The following is a 16,732-nucleotide window of genomic DNA, read 5'->3' as shown; positions in this document are numbered from 1 at the left end:
CAGGTGTGTTTGAGCAGCCAGTGATGGGGAATCCCTACAACTTTGAATCAGTGATTGTACCACAGTTGCAGAAGGTTGCAAGCAGTTGCAGACGACTTCTAAGCTTCTCCATTTGTTTTTTTTAACTTTATTTAAAATTTTATAAGCTTCTCCATTTGTGAGGAAATCTCACAGGTGCTGTTATTTACTTGAATAACAGTCAATTTGCCACAAAATCTTCAGCAATAAGTAACAATTCAAGCTCATTTCTGCTGACTGGTGCTGAATTTACAGAGATTTGAAAATGGTGCACACTACGTTCTTATGGATGCATAGAGAAGATTGCAGGAATAATGCCATTATCAAGTTTGGGCCCAATACCAGAATTGTTGTAAATTAAATGCAGGATGTATTAAAAGTATAATTTTCCCTTTACACCTAAAATCTTCAATTTACTTTCCAGCATGGAAGATTTTTATCCAGTTAAAAACCATGGACCTGATTCAGGCATTGGTAGTGATAATGGTGATAAGCGATTGTCTACAACTGAAGTAAGTTCTTCAACTATTTGTTGCTTTTCAGATACTCATTTCAAATGCATTAAATTTTATTGCAGTAGTAAGTGTAAACTGCCCCTACCATTGTTGAGAATGCGTTTTTCTTGGAGCCATTTCCTTGTGTTCGCTGTTCAATTGTCCATGGGATAGAATTTCAACCTAATCCATTCATTGAGGTCAATTTAGGCCTATTCCTTGTTATTTAGTACATGTAGCCCTGTGCAGCTTCAATAAGTTAGCACCTGATATTTAGTATGTCCACTGCTGCTCCTGGCATTCCCTTTACACGTGATTAAAAAGGAGAGTGGTAGAAATATTAGTCCAAGTTTGTAGGTTGTATTGTTGATTTTTTTTGCCGTTAATGGTTCATAGGATCTCATGGATACTTAGTTTTGGAGATGCCAAATTAAGATACCAGACTCTTAAAATTGAGATTTTCCATCCCCGTCAGCATGTGATGCCATTTACAATGTGTTGCAAATACTACCATGAGAAGAATTACCAGTCTGGCAGAGGAAAAGATTCAAGATGTTCCTAACGCTTCCAGGGGCCTGTGGTATCAGAAGTGGTGGTGGAATCCACAGATTCTCTAACTCTAAAGGGGCTCTCTTTCACTTCTCTTGCTCTTTGAATGAGTATCAGAGTAGTGGCACCTCTTTATGTGCCTTTACGGGCAAACAAAAGTGAACAAATTTTGTATTTTTACATGACAGGAAAGGAACCTTAAGAGAACAATTGACATTACCAATGAGTTCTGGGAGTCGTTTGCCCAGATCATTCCAAAAGGAAAAGGATAGCACTCAGAACCTCAAATTAATGTGTTGAAACCACTGAAGAAATACATTACCTCCTAAATATCAACTGTTCATTTCCCTTCACATTTGTTGTCTCATCTGTTGAGTTCCTCCAACAGCTTGTTTTTCATTCCTTCTTAACTCCCCATATGTCCATCCCATTAAGCACTACCTGGTAGTAACATCTGTGGAAAAATTTGTGAGTTCACATGAGTTACTTTTGGACCAAAAAAAAACAATGGATGCAACATATCCTTGATTTTAAGGGACAACCTGATCACTAGCTGAAGAAAAAAATGGCACACTTTATCATATCGGGGTAGAGAGAAAGCTGGATTTGGAACTGGTGTAATGTTCTGTAGTGTCCATTGATATTTGTAGGTCATGATTAAGTCAAGTCTTGTTTATTGTCATCTGATTGTATAAGTACAACCCGTTGAAACATAACATACGAACAAACACCTAATACATATGCAGGACAAGTATTATCTCTATAAACATAAATGTTGTTTTGTACAAATGAGAGTCTCGGATGATCAGTGTGAGCAGTTTCTTTAGTACAGCATTTTCACTGCCTGTGGGAAGAAACTGTTCCTCAACCTGGTGGTGCTATCTCTTATTCTTTATTTCTTCCCCAAGGGGACCAGCTGAAAGATGCTGTTTGCAGGGTGGAAGGTGTCCTCTATGATTTTGCACACCTTCTTCTGACAACAATCCTGGTAGATCTTGTCAATTGTTTGGGGGGGGGCGGGGGGTGGAAGAGAGACTCCAGTGATCCTCTCCACCACTCTTATGGTCCTGTAGATTGACCTCAAGTCATTTCTCTGCAGCAACAATATCCAGCTGGCCAGGAAGCTCTCGAAAGCTCCTATAGAAGGTTGGCATAATGGTGGCTGATAGCCTTACTGCTTTAGTCTTCTCAGGGAGAGCTGTTGTGCCTTCCTGACAAGTGAGGTGTTGAGTGTCTACAATAGATCACTAGTGAAGTGAACTCCAAAGAACTTGGTGCTCTCCACTCTCCCTACTACAGAGTTGTTGATGTGTAGTGGAGGGTGGTCATTCCTGGTCCTCCTGAAGTCCATGATCATCTCCTTCATCTTGTCCAAAATGAGAGTCTGGTTGTTTCACACCATTTCATGAGATTCTCCACCTCCTCTCTGTAGTAGGACTGCTGGATGTGGCCAACTACTGTTCTGTCATCTGCAAACTTGATGACACTACTGGAGCTAGATCTGGCAATGCATTTGTGGGTCAGTACCGTGAACAGGAGAGGGCTAAGCACACAGCCCTGAGGTGCGCCAGTGCTCAGTGTGACGATGCTTGATATTCTGATATCAACGTGGACTGACTCACTTTTCTGTTAGGAGTGATTTTTGTTTTTTTATGTTTATTTTTAACACTGTGAACCATATCAACTAAAATATGTACAAACGTTTCTCATTTGGCATTTTCTCCCTTTTTTCCCCCTTCCCACCCCCCCCCCCTCCAAAACCACTAAATATTCAACATATACAAAACAATAAAACCATTAAACAATGTCCTCACACAATGAAAATAAACAAGAAAAATGTGTAATCTACTTTTACACATTGGATCAGGTAGTTTTGTCTTCTTATCACTTTAGGGGGTGGAGGTCCGAGGCAAGCCCTCTCTTTTATGTTCCATGTATGGTTCCCAAATTTGTTCAAATAATGTGACTTTATTTTTTTAATTATGCTATTTTTTTCCAATGGAAAATTATGTTATTTATTCATTTCCATGTACCATTGCTGTATTCTCAGGTTCTCTTCCATTTTCCAAATTGACATTATACATTTTTTTGCTACCGCTAAGGGTATCATAATAAATCTTTTTTGTGCTTTATCCAATTTGAGGCCTAATTCCTTACTTAGAAGAAAGATCTCTGGGTTTTTTGGTATGTTATTTTTTGTGATTTTATTTAATATCTGATTTAGATCTTCCTAAAACATTTTCACTTTTGTACATGCCCAAATTGCATGTACTGTCCTTACAGCGAAAACATCTATCTGATAATGTTGGATCCCATTTTTTTAACTTTTGGGCGTGATGTATAACCTGTGTAACCAATTATACCTTGTGCTTATTATATTCTTCATAGTTCCAGAACAACTTTTCCCATGTTTCATTTTTTATCTTTGTTTAAATCCTTTACTAACTTTTGTTTGGGTTTATAGCTTATTTCATCATTTTCCTTATCTTGCATCTTAATGTACGAGTTCGTTATAAATCCTTTTATTATCATTGTGTCTCTTATCACATATTCGAAGCTGCTTCCTTCTGGTAATCTGTCTGTTTCCCAATTTATCCTTTAAATAAGCCTTTCAGTTGATGATATGCAAACATTGTACATGAGTTATTCCATATTTGTACTTCAATTGTTCAAATGTTATTAAATTATTTCCCCAAAAAACAATTTTCTATTCTTTTGACTCCTTTTCTCTCCCATTCTCTAAAGGAAAGGTTATCTATTGTAAAAGGGATTAGTGGGTTTTGTGTCAACAATTTTGGTATTTGGTAATTCGTTTTTTTTTCCTTTCTACGTGGATCTTCTTCCACATATTAAGTAAATGATGAAATAATGGTGAGTTTTTATATTGCACCAGCTTTTCATCCCACTTATAAAGTATATGTTCCGGTACCTTCTCCCCTATTTTATCTAGTTCTTTCTTAGTCCAATCTGGTTTTTCCCTTGTCGGGTAAAAATCTGATAAATACCTTAATTGTGCTGCTCTATAATAATTTTTAAAGTTTGGTAACTGCAAACCACCTTGGTTGTACCTCTCTTAATTTATCTAACGCTATTCTCGGTTTCCCCCCTTTCCACAAGAATTTCCTTATTATTCTCTTTAGTTCATTAAAGAATTTCTCTGTTAAGGGAATTGGCAACGATTGAAATAAGTATTGTATCCTTGGGAAGACATTCATTTTATTGCAATTTACCCTCCCTATCAATGTTAGCGGTAATTCTTTCCAATGTTCTAAGTCTTCCTGCAATTTCTTTATTAGTGGCTGATAATTTAATTTGTACAGGTGGCTTAAGTTATTATCTAACGTAATACCTAGGTATCGGATTGCTTGCGTTTGCCATTTAAATGGTGATTCATTTTTAAATTCTGTATAATCCGTGTTACTCATTGGCATCACTTCACTTTTATTTGCGTTGATCTTGTACCCCAATATTTCTCCATATCCCTTCAATTTCTTATGTAGTTCTTTTATTGATATTTCTGGTTCTGTTAAGTATACTATGATGTCATCTGCAAATAAACTGATTTTATACTCCTCCTCCTTTATTTTTATCCATTTTATTTTATTTTCTGTGCTTATCAGTTCTGCCAATGGTTCTATTGCTAAAGGGAACAATGAGGGGGATAATGGACATCCTGTTAAGTTGACCTACTTAATTTAAATTGGTTCGATACATAGCCATTTACTGTCACCTTCGCCAATGGTCCATTATATACAGTGCTTTAATCCAATTAATATATTTTTCTGGTAGGTTGAACCTTTAATACTTTGAATAAATAATTCCATTCTACCCTGTCAAAGGCTTTCGCTTCGAACTGTCCGAGGATGTCGGGTTTCCAGTGGCAGCAGGGATATTGGGCTGCTGGCGGGAACGGGGCCTCAGTGGGAAGGTGTCAGTGATTGGTGGCGGCCAGCATTTTTTTGTTGAGATTTAATCATAATTTTAATGTTGAAAAAGCGTTTCCTTGTTGTTTGTTGTATTTTAAACACCGTTACAAGTGATTTGCTTTCACTACTGGGCTATTTTTTTTTAAATGACCAGTTTTCTGAAGAAACTGTTTATCCGACATCGGCCCGATCCTGACCTTTTTGGATCATTGGAGTTGTACTGTGCTCTTTTGCTGAACAGAAGGTATTCACAACAGAGACATTTGTGCACCAGTTCTCATTGATGTAAATGCTCCTCGATTCTTGCCAGAAGCAGCTGTGTGTGTCTCTGCCCTGAAGGAGGGAAGGCCATCCAACTGTGCATTAATCTTTTCGATCTGCTAAGGTTGAATAAACCCCATTTTAACAAATGTTAGCACACCATATAAAAATTCTATTGTCATAGGTCTTTTTAAAATACTTTTATTGATGTTTACATTGTGCACAATTGAACAGTACAGTTAAATATTGTATTTTAAAATTCAGAGGAAGAAAATAACCCTTATAATCTAAAACCCCTACTACTAAGCAAGGTTAAAAGCTGACATGTAAGAATCAAGTGACAACAACATGGAGATGGACAGCACAGCACCAAAGATTCAGAACAACCCAATTCTTTAGGTTCTGATAATCCATAAATGGGCCCCACACATTTTGGAATATTTGAGTTTTTAAAAGCTATCTAATATTTTCTGCAAGCTGGGACGTGGCAGCGAGGTCCTTGGGTCGTAGGTTTTATATCGGAGTGGCCTTCTCCTATGCAGGTTTCTTACCCGGGCTGGAGGGGCCTGCCTCCCCTCCTAGGTCGGTCCATACTGCCCGGACCGGGGCCGAGGCCGCCGCAGTTCACCCTGTGCCTGGACTGGGGCCACCGCCTCCCACTCCCTGCCCGGACCGGGGCCTCCGCCTGCCTCACTCGACCGAGGCCGGGGCCGCCGTCTCCCCCTTGCTCCTGCCCGTATCGGGGCCGCCGCCGTCTACCCTTCGCCCGGACCGGGGCCGGGGCCGCTGGTGCTCTCCCTGTGCCTGGACTGGGGCCGCCGCCTCCCACTCCCTGTCCGGACCGGGGCCTCCGCCTGCCTCACTCGACCGAGGCCGGGGCCGCCGTCTCCCCCTTGCTCCTGCCCGTATCGGGGCCGCCGCCGTCTACCCTTCGCCCGGACCGGGGCCGGGGCCGCTGCTGCTCTCCCTGTGCCTGGACTGGGGCCGCCGCCTCCCACTCCCTGTCCGGACCGGGGCCTCCGCCTGCCTCACTCGACCGAGGCCGGGGCCGCCGTCTCCCCCTTGCTCCTGCCCGTATCGGGGCCGCCGCCGTCTACCCTTCGCCCGGACCGGGGCCGGGGCCGCTGCTGCTCTCCCTGTGCCTGGACTGGGGCCGCCGCCTCCCACTCCCTGTCCGGACCGGGGCCTCCGCCTGCCTCACTCGACCAAGGCCGGGGCCGCCGTCTCCCCCTTGCTCCTGCCCGTATCGGGGCCGCCGCCGTCTACCCTTCGCCCGGACCGGGGCCGGGGCCGCTGCTGCTCTCCCTGTGCCTGGACTGGGGCCGCCGCCTCCCACTCCCTGTCCGGACCGGGGCCTCCGCCTGCCTCACTCGACCGAGGCCGGGGCCGCCGTCTCCCCCTTGCTCCTGCCCGTATCGGGGCCGCCGCCGTCTACCCTTCGCCCGGACCGGGGCCGGGGCCGCTGCTGCTCTCCCTGTGCCTGGACTGGGGCCGCCGCCTCCCACTCCCTGTCCGGACCGGGGCCTCCGCCTGCCTCACTCGACCGAGGCCGGGGCCGCCGTCTCCCCCTTGCTCCTGCCCGTATCGGGGCCGCCGCCGTCTACCCTTCGCCCGGACCGGGGCCGGGGCCGCTGCTGCTCTCCCTGTGCCTGGACTGGGGCCGCCGCCTCCCACTCCCTGTCCGGACCGGGGCCTCCGCCTGCCTCACTCGACCGAGGCCGGGGCCGCCGTCTCCCCCTAAGGGGGAGACGGTGTGGTAGTAATAATTATCAGCTTAAACCATAGAAAATTTGTCAGTTTTTTATTGATTGGATTGTGGTACGTGGAGGAAGTGGGAAGGGGATGGAATGATTAGGAGTAGGTAGGTTTTCCCTGCTACATTATTACCTGGTTAAGCAGTTAGCTCTCTCTTTTGAACCATGGGTGTAAAGGGTGGGGCCAGTACTGCGCGCACTGCACTCCACCTAAAAGCTCCTTTGCGCAGGCCCGAGGACAGGTCCACGTCCTCCCCCTCAACGTCCTCCCCCTCCACGTCCTCCCCCTCCACGTCCTCCCCCTCCACGTCCTCCCCCTCCACGTCCTCCCCCTCAAAAGATGCTCACAAACTCAAGCTAGCATGCTGGAACATCAGAACCATGCTAGACAAGACTGACAGCCACCGACCTGAACGTCGGTCTGCCCTCATTGCACATGAACTCCTCAGACTTGACATCGACATAGCCGCTCTCAGTGAAGTCCGCCTGGCAGATGTAGGCAGCCTCCAAGAACGCGGCGCGGGCTACACACTCTACTGGTCTGGCAAGCCTTCGGATGAACGACGCCTATCTGGTGTAGGCTTCATGGTCAAGAGCTTCATTGCCTCCAAACTCGAAAACCTTCCGACAGGCCTCTCGGACCGAATCATGTCCATGCGACTCCCACTTCAAAACAAGCGTCACATCACCCTCATCAGTGTCTATGCTCCAACCCTCCAGGCGGAACCAGCAGAAAAGAACAAGTTCTACACCGACCTGCGCAACCTCATCCAACGTACCCCTACAGCCGACAAGGTTGTCATCCTGGGCGACTTCAACGCTCGTGTCGGCAAAGACTCAGAAACCTGGCCAGGAATCCTGGGCAAGCATGGCGTCGGCAAGTGCAACGACAATGGGCGCCTCCTGTTGGAGCTCTGCGCAGAACAGCGGCTTGTCATTACAAACACCCTTTTTCAGCAGAGGGACAGCCTTAAGACCACCTGGATGCATCCCCGATCCAAACACTGGCACCTCCTGGACTACATCCTGGTGCGAGAAAGTGACAAACAAGATGTGCTCCACACCAGGGTCATGCCTAGCGCGGAATGCCACACTGACCACCGGCTGGTTCGCTGCAAGCTCAACCTTCACTTCAAGCCAAAGCCCAGGAACAATAAAGCCCCCAGAAAGAGGTTCAATGTTGGAAAACTGCAGTCAGACGAAGCGAGAGGAAACTTCCAGGCAAACCTCAAAGCAAAGCTCGATGTTGCAACCCGCCTCACGGACCCGTCCCCTGAAACCCTCTGGGATCAGTTGAAGGCTACCATACTGCAATCCACTGAAGAGGTACTGGGCTTCTCCTCCAGGAAAAACAAGGACTGGTTTGACGAAAACAGCCAGGAAATCCAGGAGCTGCTGGCAAAGAAGCGAGCTGCCCACCAGGCTCACCTTACAAAGCCGTCCTGTCCAGAGAAGAAACAAGCCTTCCGTCGCGCATGCAGCCATCTTCAGCGCAAACTCCGGGAGATCCAAAATGAGTGGTGGACTAGCGTCGCCAAACGAACACAGCTCAGCGCGGACATTGGCGACTTCAGGGGTTTCTACGAGGCTCTAAAGGCTGTGTACGGCCCCTCACCCCAAGTCCAAAGCCCGCTGCGCACCTCAGACGGCAAAGTCCTCCTCAGCGACAAGATCTCCATCCTCAACCGATGGTCAGAACACTTCCAATCTCTTTTCAGTACCAACCGCTCAGTCCAAGATTCCGCCCTGCTCCAGCTCCCTCAACAGCCCCTAAGGCTAGAGCTGGATGAGGTTCCCACCCTGGATGAGACATATAAGGCAATCGAACAACTGAAAAGTGGCAAAGCAGCAGGTATGGATGGAATCCCCCCAGAAGTCTGGAAGGCTGGCGGCAAAACTCTGCATGCCAAACTGCATGAGTTTTTCAAGCTTTGTTGGGACCAAGGTAAACTGCCTCAGGATCTTCGTGATGCCACCATCATCACCCTGTACAAAAACAAAGGCGAGAAATCAGACTGCTCAAACTACAGGGGAATCACGTTGCTCTCCATTGCAGGCAAAATCTTCGCTAGGATTCTACTAAATAGAATAATACCTAGTGTCGCTGAGAATATTCTCCCAGAATCACAGTGCGGCTTTCGCGCAAACAGAGGAACCACTGACATGGTCTTTGCCCTCAGACAGCTCCAAGAAAAGTGCAGAGAACAAAACAAAGGACTCTACATCACCTTTGTTGACCTCACCAAAGCCTTCGACACCGTGAGCAGGAAAGGGCTTTGGCAAATACTAGAGCGCATCGGATGTCCCCCAAAGTTCCTCAACATGATTATCCAACTGCACGAAAACCAACAAGGTCGGGTCAGATACAGCAATGAGCTCTCTGAACCCTTCTCCATTAACAATGGCGTGAAGCAAGGCTGTGTTCTCGCACCAACCCTCTTTTCACTCTTCTTCAGCATGATGCTGAACCAAGCCATGAAAGACCCCAACAATGAAGACGCTGTTTACATCCGGTACCGCACGGATGGCAGTCTCTTCAATCTGAGGCGCCTGCAAGCTCACACCAAGACACAAGAGAAACTTGTCCGTGAACTACTCTTTGCAGATGATGCCGCTTTAGTTGCCCATTCAGAGCCAGCTCTTCAGCGCTTGACGTCCTGCTTTGCGTAAACTGCCAAAATGTTTGGCCTGGAAGTCAGCCTGAAGAAAACTGAGGTCCTCCATCAGCCAGCTCCCCACCATGACTACCAGCCCCCCCACATCTCCATCGGGCACACAAAACTCAAAACGGTCAACCAGTTTACCTATCTCGGCTGCACCATTTCATCAGATGCAAGGATCGACAATGAGATAGACAACAGACTCGCCAAGGCAAATAGCGCCTTTGGAAGACTACACAAAAGAGTCTGGAAAAACAACCAACTGAAAAACCTCACAAAGATAAGCGTATACAGAGCCGTTGTCATACCCACACTCCTGTTCGGCTCCGAATCATGGGTCCTCTACTGGCACCACCTACGGCTCCTAGAACGCTTCCACCAGCGTTGTCTCCGCTCCATCCTCAACATCCATTGGAGCGCTCACACCCCTAACGTCGAGGTACTCGAGATGGCAGAGGTCGACAGCATCGAGTCCACGCTGCTGAAGATCCAGCTGCGCTGGATGGGCCACGTCTCCAGAATGGAGGACCATCGCCTTCCCAAGATCGTATTATATGGCAAGCTCTCCACTGGCCACCGTGACAGAGGTGCACCAAAGAAAAGGTACAAGGACTGCCTAAAGAAATCTCTTGGTGCCTGCCACATTGACCACCGCCAGTGGGCTGATAACGCCTCAAACCGTGCATCTTGGCGCCTCACAGTTTGGCGGGCAGCAGCCTCCTTTGAAGAAGACCGCAGAGCCCACCTCACTGACAAAAGGCAAAGGAGGAAAAACCCAACACCCAACCCCAACCAACCAATTTTCCCTTGCAACCGCTGCAATCGTGTCTGCCTGTCCCGCATCGGACTGGTCAGCCACAAACGAGCCTGCAGCTGACGTGGACTTTTTACCCCCTCCATAAATCTTCGTCCGCGAAGCCAAGCCAAAGAATATTTTCTAAACTTAAACAAGACATAATATCACTTAACTTGTGTATAATTGGGTGGAGTATTGCATCCATTTAATCAAAGTTGCATGTCTGGCTATCAATGGAGTAAAAGATAAAATTTGATTTTGAGTTGGAATCAGTAAAACATCATCTTGAAAGGATCCGAATAGAGCAATTGAAGGGCAAAGTTCTACTTTGAACTTGAGAATCACCGAAAATGTTTGAAAGATAATTTTCAAACTTTTTTAAATAATACAGCAAGTCCAGAACATGTAAACATGTGAACCAAAGAAACATCACCAATTTTACATTTGTCACATAGAGGATTTGTATCTAAATAAAAATGAGTCAATTTATCTTCAGACATGGATTTAGTGATTAAGGAGTTTACTTACAGAAGTTGCTATTCCCTGGTATTAAATGCTTCATTTAATAACTTTGAATGACGTGGATTTGCTGCATAATCGGCAACATCACAACTTCAGACCTCATGATAGAGAAATTATTTGGAATTTGAAGTAAAGATTGTGGAGTGTTTTCACCCACACAGCCAATGTTTTTGAATATTTTAATATGAGATTTCACATCCAAAGTACAGAGAACCTATAAAATTCTCAAAGATACACTACACTTAAAATCACCAATGCCTGAAGAGGGCGCACAAAATCAGTGAACCGGTGCGGACTCGAAAGGCCAACATGGCCTGTTTCCGCTCCGTAAATGGTTATATGGTTATATGTACTCCATGGACCACTTTAAATTGCAACATTACTTCCAAATTGTCTTCAAGATTTGTAATGTATTTTACTAAATTCTCTCTGAGGAACTGGAAAGGATAAGGATTGTTGAGTTTCAAGGTAGTTTAATTGATGTTTGAATGTTTATGAAAAAGGACCCTAGATGTTACTATACACTCAATAGAGCAAATAATGTTTCTGCTGTCCAGTGTGGTTTTGTGTAGCTAGCTATACTTTAAATATATGAAATTAACTGTCAACTTCTATTCATGACTGGCTCAAGGCTCTAATGTTTTGTATCTCCTTGTTTAGTCATCATTTTCTTGCATTTTAAACCTGGTTTGACAGAATTGCCCAGCAGATGGCAACAGGGATCAGGAAATGCTATCTTTAGGATTTTCCTTTACCGGGGAACTCCTTCAGCTGTAACTCTTATAAGGCCCTTTTATTGAGTAGGGCAGAGATTTTCTGCCCTCACGCTGCTGACCCTACCTTCATAAATGCTCCGGGAGCAGCTTCAAGATGCCGACTCCGATCCTTCGTGGGGGATGGGGGGAGTGTAGTCTCAGTAGTGGAGTGGAGCACTCCACCTCACTCCATTCTTTGCAAGGGGCTGGTTAGGGGAGGACTGATGACATAGCGATGACACTGTCAGCCTGTGACTGAGGACCTTAACAAAGCTGTTTAGTGAGTCTTGGGAAATTACTGCAGACATTTGTCTAATGAGCAACCCCCTGAGGTCGTTGCCTCTGTGGCTGCCTGTGCTAGTTCTCCTTCCCCCCCCCCCCCCCCCCCCCACGATTGCAATAGATTTTCATTGAGATTGTTATTGAAAGCAACACAATTAGCACTCTTCAAAATCACTATTATTGTCTGAAAACAACACATTTAGAACCCTTCAAAATCACTCTCACCATCATTGTCTGAATCAAAGATGGTGGCGAGCACATCCATACTCTTACTGTTTAAATAATCATCATATGGGTCCCAGTTTGTATCTGATGAGGCGGTTTCAGCTTCGTCATCAGTGGCCCACAATAAATCATCTTCCATGCCATCAATTGCACAAGAGATACCACAAGTTTTAAATGATTTTATCACAGTCTCTAACTTTGTCTCATTCCTTGAGCACAAAGTTATACAGCATATCAAGTGATGCAGCACACATTGCCTCACCTTTTATAAACACACGATATCCATGCATGCCATTCCTCGCGCACATGATCTTTGAATAGCTTGTTCAAGCAGAGATTGAGAGGTTGTAATATAGATGTCAAACCACGCTGGATAACTGCCTTGTAAGTATTATGTCCTGCTAATCTACTTTAAGTCTTCTCAGTTAAGTGGCTACGAAACATATCCGAGACAGCAAACTCCATTCTTTGCATAAATTGCCTGACTGCCTGTTAGACACATTGTCAATCCATATTTTTACACCATTTTCATCCATCCATCCTTTTTCATGAAAATGTACAAAAATACCTGCAGGGAATTTCATTTTTGGATAAATTTTGCTTTTGAAGATTACCATGGGCCGAGCATGATATCACCATAGTAAACCTAGTCCTTTTGTGGCCTGTACTTCTGGTTTGCACAGTTTTAACTCCTTTCAATTCCACTATTCTATTGCCTATCAGGTCGAAATTCATGGGTGTTTTGTCCATGTTTCCCATATTGCCAATGCAAGCTGGTGTTTCTGTCAGTTCCGTACAATAAACTGGTGAAATCTTACAACTTTATGATCAAGATCTTTTGGTAGTTTCTGTGCAATTTTTGTTTTTTAACATAATACCAGAATTTTTCTGTTCATGAAATTATAGCACCAGTCTACTGTAGCCTCAAAATCACTACTGAGGTCTGGATGCGATTGGCCCACTTCAGGGCAAATGCTCATTTTATTTAGTGTGATTATGTAGCAATCTTGCCCCTGTTTACGTATCCATTCTGCAACGTGATTTTCCAACTCTGGTCAACGAGTGATTCTTTTTCTCCAAGAACATTGCCTTTTTGGTATGTTTCTTAAAGTTGCTTCTTCTAATCTCTGACCAACTTCTCGTTCTCATCAAATTTTCTCGCAGCAGCTCAGATGTTGGTTTTCTTGACCATTTCTATCACTTTCAACTGAAAGGGCTTTATATTTTTCTCGCATGCTGCATTGTGTCAATGGACCCTCGGTGATAGCAATCACCTCCAACCAACGCCTATCAGGTCAATCCACGTGATCTATGGGTGGGGGGGGAGGTCAACATATATGCTGGTCAACGGCCCATCTCAGTCATCACAAGCTTTGGGGGGGGGGTCAACTTATATGCCAGTCACGGGGCACCCTCAGGAAGCCAGAAAATTGGGGTTGACTTGTATGCCGGATATACCATAAAACCCCTAAAATGAGGCTGAAAAAGGGAGTTCAACTTGTATGCCAAAATGTATGGTATCTACGCTTAACTAAACTTACCTAACTTGACCCTCTAACTGTGTGCGAATATAGTGGTGTGTGGGTGGAATACCCCAAACCACTACAGCTCAAGGTACACTTCTCGAAAGGCAGTTCACAGTTCAGTTTCAGAAATTCAGTGATGACTGCAGGCTTTAGATGAAATTAGCAGCTCATGAAGTGGGTGACAGTATGTTTATAACTCATGAAACCCTTGTTGAGGTGCTTCCAGCAAAATTACCTTTTTAGACAAGTGCCAACCAAAACTCTGCTCTTCTTTGGCATGGGGGACACAAAGTAAGTGAGGCTCACAAAGCTTCCCGAGCTCTTTCTGTGGGTCAGCCGAACTCTGGTGATCCTCACTCTGACCAATGTCCAAGCACAATATATCTTCTGCCTTCAGAACCCTTTTCGTGGGTCAGCCAAACAAGTGACCTTCACTCTTTTGGTCACAGAGTGGTATTCTCATTTCTCTATCATAGATAGGAGGAAATAAGACAGACTGCTGATCTTCTCATTATAACAGACAGGAAGAAATCAGAGAGATTGTAACCACACGAGGCCAATCCAGCACAGTATTTCTTCCAAGAGTTGTTTGCTCCTGTGCTATCTCATTAAAATGTCCCGGTGAGCAAACTGTGTACTCAGTCTTGAATCTGTGGGTCACATGGTCTCTGCACCTGGGTTTCCTCTCTTTTCAAGATGTATCCAATTTAGGAAAATCTTGTCTTCAACCTGTTCACAGACACTTCAAAGCCTACAGAGTGTAGTTAAATCTTTTCTCTTAAAGTGACAGTCTCATACAAATGAAAATGGACTGAAAAATGGAAGTACATAATACAAACAAATGTGTTGCTTCATGAATATGAGGGTATTGGATGGTTAGTGTCAGCAATTCCTCTGGTTGTTCAATATTGTTACTGCCCGTGGGAAGAAGCTGTTCCTCAGCCTGGTGGTGCTGGCTCTGATATTCCTGTATCTCTTTCCCAACAGGAGCAGCTGAAAGATGCTGTGTGCAGGGTCGAAGGTGTCTTCAATTATTTTGCGTGGATTTTGAAGGAATAATGGCAGATTATGATCTTAAATAATTTATTGTGACTATATTCATATTTGGAAACTGCATAGGCATACCTAAATAAGTGAAACAAATTAAAAACCTACAGCAGAGAAACTCCTCTTTCAATGCATTTTAAATTTCAAATTAATTTTTGACCAGAGATGTTGAGAGATGTAGATTGAAGGTTGGTTTATTGAGTGTCAGAACAATGACCAGAATTCTATTGACTGCAAAATTCCTGACACAAAATTCAATACAAGTCCAGAGAATCTGGACTTTTCAAAATCTCTCAAACTTTTAAAATTTAGCAGGCTTTTATGTGCATGCACCAAAGATGCAGAGCGGCAACAAACGACCATTTTATTTTTCTTTAAAACAGCTCATTTTGATAAATAAAGCATTTTGATTTCATTTATGAACAATTTCTCAAACTGTACATGTTTATTTATTCTTAATTCCTCCTTAAATTTGAATTTTAAGAGTACTGCCCGAGAATCTGGAAAATCCACAAAACTGGACCGATCCAATTCCCGAGCAGTCCAGATTTTCAGACTTTTGTTGTAAAAAAAAAAATAAAATTAGCAGTTCAGATGTTACACTAAACAGCTGGCACTCAATGATATTTTTCTCTTATTCTCTGCTCCTTTGTGTAACAAGCCGACCCGCGAATCGGGCATCTTGCATCAATATACAGGTACTTTTAATGAGGTATATCTTATGATGTCTTTGGAAATCCTGCAATGTCTTTGTTCCTAAGACATCTTTCTTTTTAGGCAAAACCTCACTGGCATTAATGACAATAGTTGAAGTTAACGTGCTGATCTAGCAGTAAGTTCCACAGTTGCCCTTCTTTTCTATCCTGAGAAACAAGAAAAGAACGATGGGAAATAGTGAAATATTTGATGAATATTTTGGCGTTGGGTGAGGGACAGATAGTGAGGTTGTGTTTGGAAATTGATCTCGTGTTCATGTTTCTTTATTTAGCCCTCAGATGATGATACAGTTAGCCTACATTCACAGTTATCTGAAATAACTAAGGACATCCCTCTGAAATCAGACAATCATTTACCTGGGAATAAAGCCAACTCCCATAAAAGTAAGTACATTGCCTATGTTTTAAATTGATGAATTTTATTTTATATTTAAATCCTATTGTTTATCTTCAGTTTCTCCCCTCCATTTTTCATTGAAAATTGCTGACTTCCTGCAGGAGTAACATTTGTGGGAAATGGGTGTATTTTTTGCTAGTTGTGATGAGCCCAGAGGACCCCAAAACCCAGCAGCAATAGAAATTCACCAAGATAAATAGTCACTTAAACAAAAGTTTCTTTTAATTTTCTTTAAACATAAAAACAGGATCAAACTTTAACTTATTACTAGTAACTTAACCTAACTTAACCCCCTTCTAAGCACATGCGTGTGTGTGTGTGTGTGTAAGTTCAGAAAGTTCTTTGATTGACAGTCCAATCCCACATCTCACTCCTCCAAGTTTACCAGTATCAGGCAATTCTTATGCTGTGCACAGAATTTAACATTTATGAATCTTCACCAGGCTTTGGTGCTTGAAAGGTAAATGGTTACCGCTCAGGAAGGTTCTGGTTGGTTTTTAGAGAGAAATTTGTTGCTCGTTGGACACACAGAAACTGATCCACTTCATTGTCTTGCTGAAGAAATGTGCCCCTCATCAGGGTTTTCCAGATGATAACCTCTTTCTTTCAGGTCACCACAGAGTTGTTTTTCAGTTTCCCTTATCTCAGGTGAAACATTATACAGCCAGCCATCTACTCTTGTATCAACCACAATGCCTTTGAACAGGCTGAACTCAGAATTCACAACCTGTCTTCAAAATGGGGTTTTGAAAGAAGCTGCCAACTTGCCAAGGCCAAGCTGCATAAAGCAGTTCTCTCTCTCTC

The 16,732-nt window shown here is 44.1% G+C and overlaps 1 protein-coding gene across 1 annotated transcript in view; it reads left to right on the top strand.

Moving 5' to 3' along the window:
• Positions 1-16,732, top strand: part of LOC138740702 (leucine-rich repeat and calponin homology domain-containing protein 2-like) — a 177,239-nt gene that overhangs the window by 78,771 nt on the left and 81,736 nt on the right. Inside the window, 2 exon segments of the mRNA XM_069893745.1 lie at positions 443-530; positions 15,804-15,915. Of these exon segments, the coding sequence (XP_069749846.1) occupies positions 443-530; positions 15,804-15,915 (200 nt within the window).

The sequence above is a fragment of the Narcine bancroftii genome, chromosome 8, assembly GCF_036971445.1.
Source record: "Narcine bancroftii isolate sNarBan1 chromosome 8, sNarBan1.hap1, whole genome shotgun sequence".
Lineage (NCBI taxonomy): Eukaryota > Metazoa > Chordata > Chondrichthyes > Torpediniformes > Narcinidae > Narcine > Narcine bancroftii.
Note: the sequence above shows the minus strand (reverse complement) of the source record. Positions and strands in the feature narration are given on the sequence as shown.